This window comes from Perna viridis, chromosome 1 (genome assembly GCF_037379345.1).
Source record: "Perna viridis isolate PV_CMFRI_1.1 ecotype Kerala chromosome 1, ASM3737934v1, whole genome shotgun sequence".
Classification (NCBI taxonomy): domain Eukaryota; kingdom Metazoa; phylum Mollusca; class Bivalvia; order Mytilida; family Mytilidae; genus Perna; species Perna viridis.
Genome location: NC_142445.1, coordinates 4630155 through 4645920, shown reverse-complemented (window position 1 = coordinate 4645920; position 15766 = coordinate 4630155). Strand labels below are relative to the sequence as shown.

Here is a 15766-nt window from a genome sequence, read left to right as displayed (position 1 = left end):
ACGTTATCACTAGGAAAACTGTGATGGTAAAAATAAAAAAAAGGTTTTTATAGGCCTAGTTGCGAATATTTTTATAATCAAAAACTTTCAGCAACATACATGTATATTAATTTAATGGTTAATCTAGATGTGTGTCTTTTACTGTAAGAATGACATTTTCGAAACCGCACTGGTGATTTTTTCTTAAAAAATACGACAATATCGAATTTTAATTGTTGTTTTGAATATAATTCTAACTTGATAATGCGAATTGCAGCTGTTAAGTGTAAACTCATGCAAAAAAATCGCCAACCACACTTACGGAACGTCGCTTTTACCGTTATTGAAAACGTGATTTTTATGGCGTTGTGACAATTTGTAAGATTTGTAAAATATGCTGTTGTAAGAGTAATAAGAATCAGAAATTAAAAGTCTAGGACTTAATGAAAAGCTGAGAAAAATAACATTTAGAAAACAGTTGTTGTTGGAAAACGGAATGTAGCAATAATATTAAAATAAGACGTGAACTTTGCATAAATTGCCGTAATGCGAAAAAGAGCGTGTGTGATATTTTGTAAGACTCAATAAAAGTTGCCATATTTCGTAAAACTCTGTTTTTCTTTTAAAATATGTTGAAATTTATGATTTTGAGTAAAATAATATTACTTAAATGTAAAAAGAATGTATCCCTGTCCATATATGATACTCCTTTTCTTTGTTTGAATTGGTGTACTAATTCTGTTGTGTTCTGTTGGACAGTTTTGTCCATGGTATTTCTGAACAGTTGCCGGGGAATGAGGTCACCGTGACGTCCAAATAAAACAACATTAAAAAAACGTGAATATTTGCCATTTCTTTTAAATTCGTTTTATTATGAAAAACAAATTTTCTATGTCATTTTGAAACTATTCATGCGAATAAAAATTGAACAATTACATATTTCCACATTTTTAGGATGTATATGACTACGGCGCTTTATTTTGACATTTATCCAGCTAAATATATTGGTACACCCATAATCTTTAAGAATAATTCATAATTCGGTAGATTACAACAGGTTAATTAGTTTTATCGCATTTTTAATGGTCGATTACGCCGCTATTTTGAAACAAGTACGAACAGCGCGCGTTAAGTCCTTATAATTGTAACAAGATAACTGGACTTTAAAAAGTTAAAAGTGTTCGGCCTGAATCATTGAATCAACAATATTTAGCAGAAATTTAAAAAGCAATTGAAAAGCACATTTAGAACATGTAAATTATTTTGTAATATAAAATAGTGACAACAGGCATTTTCTTACCGATTCTTCCATTTTTCAATGTTGATCCTCTAAGTATCTACTTTTTACGCGTGTCGTACAACTTTTCGATCACATATTCCGTGGCCATTTTTGAATTTTTTGCGTTGAATTTTGTATGACGTCATAGTCCCAATCCGCGAATTCTATCATACAAAATTTTGGAAAATCTGTTAAGTTTTTTAGAAGTGATAGGCAAAAACTTCTTTTTATTGTCACTTATTGTTACAAGTTTCCCGGTTATTTTTTACAGCTTTCTGTCTGTTATTTTCATGTTTTATATATAATTATAGCGATAGCATAATGAGTTGTGGAATAAAATAGTTGGTATTTGCTATTTTATCGTGAAAAAATGTTCTTCTCCAAAATTATTTTTATCACGAGTGCATTAAACTACATGAAATAGCGCAAATTACAATTGAAGTCAACTTTGTGCGCGTCGTCAAAATATACTGAAAAGTTCATGTTTTAAAAACTTATGTTATGTCATTGCTTGGTCATTTAGTCAAATTTCTAAAGCCGTGATCCATTTTACATCAGAAAGTGAAATTTGCCTATGGAAGGTGCATATTTACAGCAAAGAGGATAAGCAAGCGGACATGCACGCGCCATCATTGTTGTTTGGAGTTGGGTGTTTTAGAAATGGCAGCAAATTGTGTGTCAAAAGTGCATAGTCTTTCCACCATAAAAATGTGTCCAATATGACTCTTGGGACCACATTGGTCCCAAAATGTACATGAATCAAAAGGCTGGAGGGGTATCAGCTCTGTTAGGGTAATGTCTAGCACTAATTTATAGTATTCTGGTACCGTAGAGACCCGTATGTATGAAGGTTTATTTTGCTTTTTCGTCACAATTTTTTAAATATCACCTTGCGTGTAGTTCCGTAAAATGATATAACCCATTGACACGATCTATCGTTTCATTGTTAAGTTTCTTACTTTTCCTCTTTACAAGTACATATCTTTGTTTAACTCATGTGATGTTAGTGTACGGGTACTTCCAAGAAGACCTAGAAGACCATTCTGGAGAGAACTAAAACGTCTGAATTTCGAATGTTCGATTTTAGGTACACCATACGGTCAATTACCAGTGTTAACAGTTGATGGCAAGATGATCAACCAGTCTGGTGCTATTTATAGATGTATTGCCAGAGATGTAGGTCAGTAACAACATATAAATGTTCATCTAAAAACCATGCAACAGAATCTTCGCTTCGTTTCAAAAACACTTATTTTGGGTATAGGTTTTGGTAGGAGAGGGACTTCGGCCGTTTTCCCTTGGATTCTGACCACTCGTAAACTATAGCGAACGATCGGAACATTACAATATGTGGTAAAGGTTTATGGGTCGTCCCCGATTCAGGTTTTTTTTTCACTTAATGTTTTAGGTCAATATTTCATTACAATAGTGGTATTTTTAAATTTTAGTTTATAGTATTAAAGTGTGTACTTATCACAGGAAAGTTTGCTCAAGTCCTCTGGCAATACTCAAATGAATAGTTTTTATGAAAAAATTCAAACTTAGAAGATTTACTTCATTTAAATGAAATCATTTAAACCGGGTAACAATTCAAAGATACCAAAACCTATCAGAGAACAAAGACAATTTTTGAAACAATTAAGGAACAAACAACAAAGAAGATGCTTACTCTTAGAATTTAAAACCACCCAGAGTTTACCAAAACCATGTTCATTCGTAAGACATATTTTATGTTCCACTATTTTATATATAGTTCATCTTTAGTAAATAACATCAACTATATTTAGATTACATGTTTTATAGGGATGTATGGAAAGAACAATGTGGAGAGTTCTATGATTGACGTCATGTTGGAAACTGTAAATGATATGATTACCGAGTTAACGAAAATCTATCGCGAAAAAGATGAAGCCAAGAGGGTAAGTAACAAAACTGCTGTTAAGACTTTAATTATTCTGATGAAGCCAAGAGGGTAACTTACGGAACTGCAGTTTATACTTTAATTATAATGATGAAGCCAAGAGGGTTACTTACGGAACTGCAGTTTATACTTTAATTATAATGATGAAGCCAAGAGGATTACTTACGGAACTGCAGTTTATACTTTAATTATTCTGATGAAGCCAAGAGGGTTACTTACGGAACTGCAGTTTATACTTTAATTATTCTGATGAAGCCAAGAGGGTTACTTACGGAACTGCAGTTTATACTTTAATTATTCTGATGAAGACAGGAGGGTAACTCATAGTACTGCAGATTATATTTTAATTGTTCTGATGAAGACAGGAGGGTAACTTGTAGTACTGCAGTTCAGACTTGGATTTTAATGGTAGGATGATTTTATCTTTGAAGATCTTAGACTTAATCCTGCCCACCTTTTTTATCATAGGTTTGATGGTGTTGTTTCTCCTCTTTATGTGTTTGTTTTTACAACAAACGGATCTACATTTTATATTTAACTGTACATATTGATCTAGAAAGAATATGAAAAACTATTTGTTTTTTTCTGCAGGTGGAAATCTCAAAAACTTTGAGTGAGACATCCATTCCCAAATACCTCAACTTCATCGAGAAGACTTTGAAAGATAATGGTGGGAAGTTCCTGGTTGGTTCCAGTGTAAGTATAGAGTTGTTTGAAATGAAATACCATAATAACGTATATAACATTTTTTTCTATGTACCTTAAGATGGTGTGTTTCCTATGTCATATGTAAAATAAGAAAGAAAAAAATTGAGACATTTAAGGTTCTTCAGGTATAAAAACAATGAAAGCATAATGTAACCAGAGTAGATTGTTTTGGACGCTTATAAGCGTGTTTCTCTTCAAGTGATGAAAAAATCAACGGGCTTACTATTAAAATCTTCATATATTTTGATAATCAATTGGAAGGTAAGAGTGAGTTTTAAATAATTAATTGGACAGTAAGAGTGAACTAACAGAACATGATACCAAGGTGCAGAAGCATAACGAAGATTGAACCAAACTCGTCCCTTTGGGATTCTTGACAGGAGTGGTATTTTGGTTACGATTATTTAAAGGTATCCATTTTGGTATACATGTTGCTGCAGGAAAACTTTCTGTCTGTATTGCAAAGTAAATGTGACTTAATATACTCAGCATATTTTGATTTTGGCACATCGCAACCACTGCATACAATTCCACTTAATTAAAAGATTTAAAAAAAAATGCTGTTATTTAAAGTTCGCGCTTTATATTATGGTAAAGATTTCAACGACGTTATATCAAGTGGTAATCTCGTTTTCGAAAGAAGCCCATGAATTTGTCAAATCGTCAAATGATATGTGCCTCACAATAACAAAGTACTGGTAAGACAAAACACTAGTTACATGAACACTATTTAAAACGTTACATCACATGTGAAAGATCAAAATTGTTCAACAATGCTAATTCTAATTACAATTAACATTATTCGATGCACATTCATTGATTTATGATGAGATTAAATACTTTCGGATGCATCTCTTTTAGATGAGTCTTGCTGACATAGTTACATTTGACCTCATAGACAAGATAACGGATGGAGGTCCTCTGTCGAAATCAATTAAAGATTGTTTGAATGGGTTTCCGGTTACCACAGCATTCGTCAATAGTGTCAAATCAGAGCCAAAGATCAAGAAACACTTGGAAACCCGTCCAGTGACTGATTTCTGAGCACATTTTCCTTAGATCTGATCTTATATACGATGTCATGAGTGCAATGAGTTCCATTTTTGTCTTAATTATTTGTTTTTGGAATGTAGTAAATATTTTATACTACGACTTGTGTAAGATATGTGGGCAGCAGTCATGTTTCTACGTTATGTTGTTTTTCAATGTGCTTAATAAATATTATTTTTTTTTAATGTGAGAATTTATTATCAATAACATAAAAGGGGGATGCAGTAGCGGAATATGATTTAATAGAAAATATCAAAACTGTTATTTATATCTTGAATTAAATAGGTTTATTTCAGAATAGCCACACTTAAAAAAAATAAATTGAAGCAGGACCTAATGCCCCTGTCCTGTGTTTTAAACGTTATAAAATCATTGTGGAAATTCATCCTTGGAATAGCTAAGAATAGTAAGAATTCATAAGGTTTTAAAATAAATCTGTATGCGACAAATGAACACTTACTTGACAAAGAAGAATTTTGTCCGTCAATAACTTCAACAATCACCATAACATCCTTAGTTAAGTCACCAAGTAAATAGTACAATAAATGGTCTGTTTGTGAAAGACAAGATTACTGGGTATGTTAGTGTGTTACTGTCTGTCACGATTTTGAAAAGTTATATAATTCCATTTTGTACACCAAATGTAGAACGTGATTAGTTACGGCTTTACATCTGTCATACGGATACTATACTGTACTGAGGTGATCTAAACGCGATTAGTATGCGACTTCCTATTGTAAGAATTTGTAAGCTTATGTATACATCTGTATGTATAGGATGGGCCCTAGAACGACAGTAGTTGAATAATTCTTAATATCATTAAAAAATATATAGATATCGATAGCTACGGAACTGTTGTCTTTTTAAGAAGCAGTTTTAATTTATAAACATCAAACAGGAAGTAATTCATACATGTCAAAAACCGAGCGAATTTTATTCAGAAACAGTTATTGACCATATAACGTGTCTTAGTTTGTTCAATTCGGATGTTGTAAAATATAGATTGTGTATTTGCTAGCACGTTGTCGTTCTTGATTTAGTTGATAATATAGATTTAAAAAAATACAGATCTGAATACAAAAAAAGGACTCTAGTTATGTTAAAATATAGTATGTACACCTTAAAAAGCACCGTTTGTTCGGTGTTTTTTATCCTGTCATTTACAACAATTTGGAATAGTCTTCTAAATTGTCGTTAATCATTATGTAATTACACTCCTTGAGACGTTCACGTTTCCCATTTTAGCATTTGTGCATCGTTTATCGTGAGATTACACATCGTTTTGCGTTCGTTTAATTTAAACGCACGATAAACACACGATAGAAGCGTTCGTTTAAACACACGATAGAATCGTTCGTTTATTTTTGTACTTTGATTATTTCCTTGATTTAACTGTTATTTTTCTATTTTTTGCTATTATTAATTTATATAATTTCATTAATTTTATTTTCTATTTTTTTCTTTCTTCATTATATGTCAATATTATTGATTTTCGTCGTTCGTCTATCGTGCGTTTAAACACGCGCTAGGAGCGTTCGTTTATCGTGCGTTTGGTGAGCGTTAAGCGTGCGTTTGGGTATCGTGCGTGCGAGAAACCTAAACGTCTCAAGGAGTGTATGTCACCGGGTGGATTTAATATGATGAAAATAGATATTCATAATTTGCAGAATCATTTTCATATAATAGATTCATTATTTCATCATAACATCGTCATTCATCATTCATCACTGACGACAAGACAGTCCTCTGTACACGACAATAGCTTCTCGCGTAAATAGCACAGGGCTGCATGAATTTTAAACTACAGGCTATTATTTTATAAGTCTGCAAATACAAACGGTTGTCCCAAGATGCCGTTTCAGGCATCCTGAATTTGTAAACTGATAAAAAAGATAAAAGTTAATGATGTGGTAATAACTTTTGATATAGAGCGTTTAGAAAAATTTACTCAATACATTTGCATAAATTCCTAATTATTTAAGATACTTAAAAAGAGATTATGCTACGTTTATTTGGTGAACGACAAGAATTTGTCATGTGTCATTATTGTTTTCAAATTTATGTTTGTTTGATAAATATATCAGCCTAGCAGTTGGACAATTTTATTTACTGCAATATTAGAAATATTATGCCATGTTTGTGGACTTGATTCCAGGGGCGGATCCAGACACTTTGGAAAGATGCCAGTCGGGGTTCCTCAGAAAAAAAGGTGCTAGGACATTATTTGCCATTTTTGTCAATTTAACACTTGAAAATGACAAACCCCTATGGATCCGTCACTGATTAAATACTGTGACAATCACATAGGCGTAGGAAGCAAAAAACTTAATAGTACTGTTTTATAAGGGACACGAGGCCTTACCGCAAAAATGAGAAAACTATTAGTACGACATACTGTACCTGTCAAAATTATTGGTATGATCGGAGCAGTACCAACCGTACCGATTCCTATCCCCATGAATCACTGCTATGATAGACTATGACGCGGTGTTAGACATGCCAATATTTTTCCTGTGATGACTTCAGATAATTATTACTGAGGATAGTAAGTACTTGAAATAAAACGTGTTCATAACTATTATTTTGTAATTACATTTAATTGAGCGACTTAATGTTTTCAGCGGCGACATTTTTGGGTGACATATATTAAGTTATTAGGTTTACGACCTTGATGAAAACTGAGCGACATTAAATAGAAAAGGCAGTTCATCAATTAAATATTGTACATAAATGGATAAAACTAAATAGAAGAGGCGTTCCAGACAAGACTTGTTATATTGTAGATCTAGTTTTCCACCGTAGGTCATAGGGAGATCCAATGGAGAGTGGGTGCCCGTTCATTATATTTATATAAAAAAGCTAGATATCACTGGAGCCTCCCCCTTTCGGAATTTCTAGATCCATCACTATGTATTAGTTCAACACCAATGAAATTTTCCAATATATGTAATATATTTCTAACATATTCAAAGAAATTCCATGGCTATTTAGATTAACAAAAAAAAAAAAAAAAAAATAGAAAGAGAAATGCATCACAATACCTAAATGGAATTTAATGCTTTTTAAGCGATGACACAGTGATCAGAGGGGTTCAAAAAAAAAAAAATTCAATCCGAATGTAAGTCGTTAAATGCGTTCCTAAACTTATGACAAAATATACAACTCGGCTTCAGCTTAACAAGGCTTGAAATATACATTGAGTAACAAATACACCAGGCTAGTCGGCTATTCTAACCTTCCTACATGTTTCCTTAATTACGTTGGTTATTTATACTCCAGGCTAGTCGGCTATTCTAACCTTCTTACGTGTTTTCTTTAATTACGTTGGTTATTTATATTGATTTGTTTGGTGTATTAGACAATTTAAAATATTAAAATACATGTATATTTAGATAGTGTATTTATAAAACAGATCAAGTGCTGACCTTGGTTAAAATTTCAATAACTGGCGTTCAAAAAGTGAGATAATCACGCTATATTCTTCGATTTTTAACATGCCGGAATAAAAGATTATCTTTTTTAACACCAAAGGTCGCGTAGATGCGTGTCGGCTTCTATAAGTATCAGTAGGACAGTCAGGTGCAATCATAAGGTTCCTGGCCAGAAAATTTAGTAAGCAACTTAACTTTGCATGCAGATACGGGTATCATTTTTGGTATTAAGTATTGACTGAACTGTAATAAGTAACACATGAGCTGTCTATTGGAAGTATAATCAGAGTTTAGAAGAGCTGTTCAATATTACTGATTAAAACTAAATATTTACAGCTTTTGTTGTTCTTATGATAAGTTCATGCGGACTGGATCTCTTATCACTTCTTCATTAAAAAGCATATACCCGATCATATTATATTCAATAAGTATGATAATAAATTCCCTATAGCTGATCGTATATCCCTAAGACCTGATCACATATTCCCGCAACTTCCTGGTCACATTATTTCCAGACCTGATCATATATTCCCGAGACAGGATCACATATTCCTATTATTGCGTCATATATTCCTCAGAAGTGGACATATTTTCCCCCGACCTGATCATATATTCACTAGGCCTGATCAAATTATCCCCAGATCTGATCATGCATTCCCTTGACATGATGATCTCATTTTCCCCCATACCAAATTGTAATCACCAGACCTGGTCATATATTCCCAAGACCTGGTCGCACATTTCTCAGACCTGATTAGATCACATTCTCCAGACCTGATAATTTATTCCCCAGACCAGACGAAATATCTCCGACCTGATCAGATCACATTCCCCAGACCTGATCATATTATCCACAAATCTTATCATAATTATATTGATTTTTGCTGATCACGTATTCCCACGACCGGACCATGTATTCCCCAGATCTGATATTATTATCCTCAGACCTAATCAAATCTTCCCCAGACCTGATCACATATCCCCAGACTTGATAACAATATTTCCAAAACCTTATTAAGACCATGTATTCATATGGCCTGATCATATATTCCCAAGGCCTGGTAATTTATTCCGAAACCTGATCACATTCCGCGGATCTTAAATTTTTTTCCCCGAAACCTGATCATAATTATGATCATATATTCCCCAGACCTGAAATCACCACAACTGATTATATATTCCCAAGACCAGGTAATATCTTTCCCAGAACTGATCACATTCCCAAGACCTGATCATATATTTCCCAGACTTGATAATATGACCATAATATTATATTCCTCAGACTGGATCATGTTATTCCTAAACCTGGTCATATATTCTCTAGACATGATCACATATTCTTGAGACTGATCAGATATTCCCAAGACCTGGTCGTATTTTTCCCAGACCTGATCACATTCCAAACACCTAATCATATACATGTATTCCCAAGACCTAATCATGTGATTATATATTCCTCAGACCTGGACATATATTCCTCCAGACCTGATCATATATGTTCCAGATCTGGTACATGTAATATATTCCCAAGACCTTTTCGTATATTTCACAGACCTGATAAGAGCACATTCCACTCACCTGATCATATATTCCCCAGACCTGAAAATAAACTCCCCAAGACCTGATCATATCACATTCCCCAGACATCATCCCCAGATCTGATCATGTATTTCCTAAACCTCATCGCATATTCCCACGACCGGACCATTATTCCCGAAATCTGATATCATTAACAAATTTCTCAGACCTGATCATGTATTCCCCACACCTGATCATATATTTCCCTGACTTTATCATATATTCCCCAGACCTAATTATATATTCCCTACACCTGATCATATATTTAGGCAACAGGATCGTATATTCCCTAGACCTGATCACGTGTTCCCCAGACCTGAACATATATTCCCCAGACCTGATAGCTGATAATAGATTTCCGTGAGTTTATCGTTTATTCCCCAGCCATGATTATATATTCCCCAGGCTGATGAAATTTCTCCTTGACCTGCTTATTTGATTATATATTTCCCAGACCTGGACATATATTCCCCAAGATGTGATCATATATTCACTAGAACTGATCACATTTTCCAACGACCGGACCATTTATTAACAAAGATTTGATATTAATATCATCAGGTTGGATCAAATCCTCCCCAGACCTGATCATATATTCACCAGACCTGATTACATATTCCCCATAGCTGATCATATATTTCCCTGATTTTATCATATATTCACCAGACCTGATCATATATTCCCTAGACCGCTTTTTACAACGACCGGATCTTAATTTCCCCAGTCCTGATCACATACAGTATTCCTTAGAACTGATGATATATTCTCAAGTCCTGATTACATATTCCCCAGACCTGATCATATTTTCCCAAGACCTGTTCATATATTCCCGAGACCTGATCATATATTCTGCCATGTTTAAATTTAGTTTGTATTTTCACTGGTTACCAAGGCCATGTGATTCAAAGGATATTCATCGTACCTACAAAGCCGTATTTCTATACTGACGCTTTGTTTCTATTTTTATATATAGTGACGCTATGCTTCTTAAAATTGATATGGATACAAACCGTTCCGATATTTCGGAAACCTAGATGATCAGGAACTTGAAATACTAGTATAATACGATGGTAGAATTTAACTGTGCAACAAAGATACCAGAAACAATGTATGTTCCCTGTTGCTGTGGCAACCGTTTTTCCTGCAAAGTATTTAAGTACTCCCGATTTGAATGAAACTTGAATTTTAGAAAGAGTGACATGCCGAGTATAAATTTTGTGGTTTCGTTGCCATAGCGACCAATTTTTCAGAGGAATTTCAAGATGTTTCGTAATTGATGAAATTTGTTTGTTTGTTTTTTTTGTTTTTGTTTTTGTTTTTGTTTTTTTTTTGGGGGGGGGTGAAAATGACATACCGAGTCCGAATTTCGAATACACAAAATGCAATATCATTTCTACAATGAACTTTTTTACATATATTTCATATGAATTACTGATTTTCAGTATGTTATATATAATCCCGTTCGAACGTATTGACTAAAAGTCCATAAATGATAAATAATAATAATTTTATTGGAGGCAGAGTATAAGGTCTGATATTGAATATTTACGCGCTTTTTATATTTTTCCTAGATAGCATATAGTGTTTAATTAATGAAGGAGCAATTACTAGAAAGAGTAAATAATGTATTTTTGTTTTTATACAAATTATAAGTCGTAAAGGAAAAGAAAGAGGAACGGAAATGGTTAAACACATGCACCATTGTATAACTTATATAAAAGTATTCAATACTTTTAGAAATTACCAAATATCTTCATTAGATGTAAACTCGTTTCTTTGTACAAATGTACCGAAGTATTTGTTCTTTTGTAAATTCGTAGTCTTGACATAGAGCGAAACAAAGTCAAACTATTTCAGAGTAAACAATCATTGGCATGATTTTATTTCTTATTTTAAAGATCTTTCTGACAAAACAAAACTGGAATCAAGTAAATGTGACGTCATAATAGACATTGTACATGATCTTTTCTTGACAATGATCAAAATCAGGATGGAGAAGGAGAAGGTAAATCTGTACAAATGATAAATAAATTTTGTTTTTGTACGAATCAGGCAAAATGGGGAAAAAAGAAAAAAAAAGCATGTCAAAAAGTAATGACCTTCAAGGATGTATTCCCACATGAAAAGACTATCATTATTTTTTTTTAAATCTGCATCACTGGATTTGCTCAGAACTTTTTCAATAGTAAGGTATAAAAATGAGGTTTGACAGTGTTATCTGCCCTTGAAATGTTTTTAAGTGCATTTCAATTAACTCATATCACCGCATTTTTTTCTTGGTTCTGATTGTGTAAAAATCATATTATACTTTCAAAATGATGTTTTTTTTTTCATACAATAATTCACCCACTACCTGATTTTTAAATGTAGAAGTAAGAGCACAACGAGGAACATTAAAGCTGGCGAATATGGTATACCATTGTACTCACAATTTAAAAAAAAAAATTCATTTCAATAGAGATATGTTTATCTTGATAAAATAAACAGTTTTACCTCGATAAAAATTATTAACTTGCGCTTAAAATATTGGACTGCCTATTATGCTCACAAATAATCAATTTTATCTCGGCAGAATTAATTTTGTTGCAATAAAATCAGTTTTATTTTATTGGAGTTAAAAATCATTTTACCGAAGTCTAAATATTCTTACAGCAATAAAATTAATTAATGTGATGATAATAGCCATGCCGATATTTTTATCGCGATTTAATCATTTTTATCGAGGTAAATATATTTTATAAAAATTATTTTATAAAGGGTAAATATATTTATTTTTACCGATGTAAACATATTCTATTGAAGTGAAAATATTCAATTGTGAGTACGTTGGCCCGCAATAGGCGAACGTATCATTCACATTACAAAGGAATCAAGAAGTAATCAGCAGGAAGACAAACTTGTGTGCTCAATTGATTGATTGATAGTTGAGGTTTAACGCCCGAGCAGCAATATTTCAGCTATATTCTGGCGAATGTGTGCTCAATAAATAGATGAAATTATTACATTTACAGAGCTCCATATAATTCGCTTCTCCTGACCATATTGTAGACCAACACGACTTAAAAAGGTAACTTAATATAGAAGTTTTAAAAAGATTTAAAAGACCGTGATTTTTTTCTTTTTAGAATCCATATAAGTTGTTAATTTTATTAATCTTTAAAAATGAGACATAAAATCGACAAATGTACGGTGGCAGAATACGGCCATGCAAAAATATTTTAAGTCGTTATAATACTGGACCTCTTCTGAATGAACACATAGTTTGAATTTGCTAAGTAACGGATCTAGGACATAAGCCTCTACCCCCGGACAAAAGCCCCCTAGACAAAATCCCCCATCTTATAATACACTTAATGTTAATGTAAAAATATATATTCATTTTTGTTTTTATTTTTGTTTGTTTAGTTCTTTTTTTTAGTATTTTTTTTTATTTCTCTCTTGTTGTGACTATTTCTTTTATATTGGTATTGCATTGATTTGTGTTTGTCTTTTTTTGTGTAATTTTTAATTCTGTTTAGTGTATTTAGGAAGTTTTTGTTTGTATTAAAATGGTTCAATTTCTGTGTATTATTTTTTCTTCAAGGGTATATTCCTTTTATATTTGACATTGTATTTCTTATTACCAGAATCATTTGATTCTCAAATGAAATAAGAAAAGCTGCCAGTAATATACTTTTCAAAAAGAAAACAAAATGACTGTTTTTAGATATATTTCCTTTTTAAAGAGTGCATATTTGACAACTGTTATCATTTTATTGACAGAAATGTTGTCTTAAATAGAAAAAAACAGTTAAAATGCTAACAATTTAGAAATTAAATTTAAAATCTTACACTTTCAGTACTAATAGAAATATTATTCATAAAAATTGATAAAATAATTTCTCATGCGAGGCTTTTGTCCGGGGGCTTTTATCCGGGGTGGGGGGGGGGGTCCCTTGTCCCCTAAGTAACACATTATTTGTCTAATCTGGTGTATGTATATATTCATACATCAGATTTATGTCTAATTTTACTGACAAGACTAATATTAAAATCTTTCACTTTCAGGTGAAAAATTTACCCCCAATAAATTCTCTATATACGGTCGACATGAATTTTAGAGGCGTCCTGAGCTAATGATACCCCTAGCTGATTTCGAACCCACATGCTGTGGTGTAAATTCTTGAGTAGAACGATCTTTTTTTATGTTTAAATTAAATGTTTACAATGTGGCTAAAATATTTGAAATTAGTTATAATATTTTAGGAAGAACATGTAACATCAATGTTTCTTCCTTATACAAGTCAACGAAAACTTCCGCTCAGTTTTTTATTCATGTTACAATTACATTCTTTTATGATTAACGAACTGCATTATTTTAACGCAACTTTAACAATTGAAAGAAAAATCATCTTTGAGGTGAATAAATCATACAGTCTTGTACATTTAACTATCTGTTTATTTTTTCGTTCGAATGTCATACATATATACATAAATACTTTTTCTCGCAGGATGAAACCAGAAGGTCATTAAGAGAAGATGATGTTCCTAAGTCTTGTAACTACATTGCAAAGTTATTCAAAGAGAACGGTGGCAAATATTTGTTGGGACAAGTGTAAGTTTTATGTTCAGGCTACTTCGGTTGTTCATACAATATGGGTTATTTTGATCGGTTGTCCAGACAAAGCTAAGTACAATTTTGTGTATATGCTACTTCTGTTGTTGGGATAAGTGTAAGTTAGCTTTTTCAATTCTCGCAACAGCTATAAGATTTGTGAACATGCTACTCCAATAACTGGGGCAAGTGTAAGCTTGTGTACATGCTGCTCCAATAACTGGGGCAAGTGTAAGCTTGTTTACGGGCTGCTCCAATAACTGGGGCAAGTGTAAGCTTGTGTACATGCTGCTCCAATAACTGGGGCAAGTGTAAGCTTGTTTACAGGCTGCTCCAATAACTGGGGCAAGTGTAAGCTTGTGTACGGACTGTTCCAATACCTGGGACAAGTGTAAGCTTGTGTACGGACTGTTCCAATACCTGGGACAAGTGTAAGCTTGTTTACAGGCTGCTCCAATAGCTGGGGCAAGTGTAAGCTTGTTTACAGGCTGCTCCAATAGCTGGGGCAAGTGTAAGCTTGTGTACATGCTGCTCCAATAACTGGGGCAAGTGTAAGCTTGTTTACAGGCTGCTCCAAAAACTGGAGCAAGTGTAAGCTTGTGTACGGACTGTTCCAATAACTGGGGCAAGTGTAAGCTTGTGTACGGACTGTTCCAATACCTGGGACAAGTGTAAGCTTGTGTACGGACTGTTCAAATACCTGGGACAAGTGTAAGCTTGTTTACAGGCTGCTCCAATAGCTGGGGCTAGTGTAAGCTTGTTTACAGGCTGCTCCAATAACTGGGGCAAGTGTAAGCTTGTGTACATGCTGCTCCAATAACTGGGGCAAGTGTAAGCTTGTTTACAGGCTGCTCCAATAACTGGGGCAAGTGTAAGCTTGTGTACGGACTGTTCCAATAACTGGGGCAAGTGTAAGCTTGTGTACGGACTGTTCCAATACCTGGGACAAGTGTAAGCTTGTGTACGGACTGTTCCAATACCTGGGACAAGTGTAAGCTTGTTTACAGGCTGCTCCAATAGCTGGGGCAAGTGTAAGCTTGTTTACAGGCTGCTCCAATAACTGGGGCAAGTGTAAGCTTGTGTACATGCTGCTCCAATAACTGGGGCAAGTGTAAGCTTGTTTACAGGCTGCTCCAATAACTGGGGCAAGTGTAAGCTTGTGTACGGACTGTTCCAATAACTGGGGCAAGTGTAAGCTTGTGTACGGACTATTCCAATACCTGGGA

The 15766-nt window shown here is 33.6% G+C and overlaps 1 protein-coding gene across 2 annotated transcripts in view; it reads left to right on the top strand.

Moving 5' to 3' along the window:
* The window catches only part of LOC148626935 (glutathione S-transferase 1-like), a 30885-nt gene that overhangs the window by 4637 nt on the left and 10482 nt on the right, over window positions 1-15766 (top strand). Inside the window, exons 2-5 of one of the 2 annotated variants that reach the window (XM_088562830.1) lie at window positions 2346-2438; window positions 3062-3177; window positions 3771-3875; window positions 4749-5122. In XM_088562830.1, coding sequence (XP_088418956.1) covers window positions 2346-2438; window positions 3062-3177; window positions 3771-3875; window positions 4749-4931 — 497 coding nt within the window. In that variant the 3' untranslated portion in view covers window positions 4932-5122. Of the gene's footprint in view, window positions 1-2345; window positions 2439-3061; window positions 3178-3770; window positions 3876-4748; window positions 5123-15766 lie in introns of those variants that run through there. The other variant, XM_088562964.1, reaches the window with a different exon arrangement.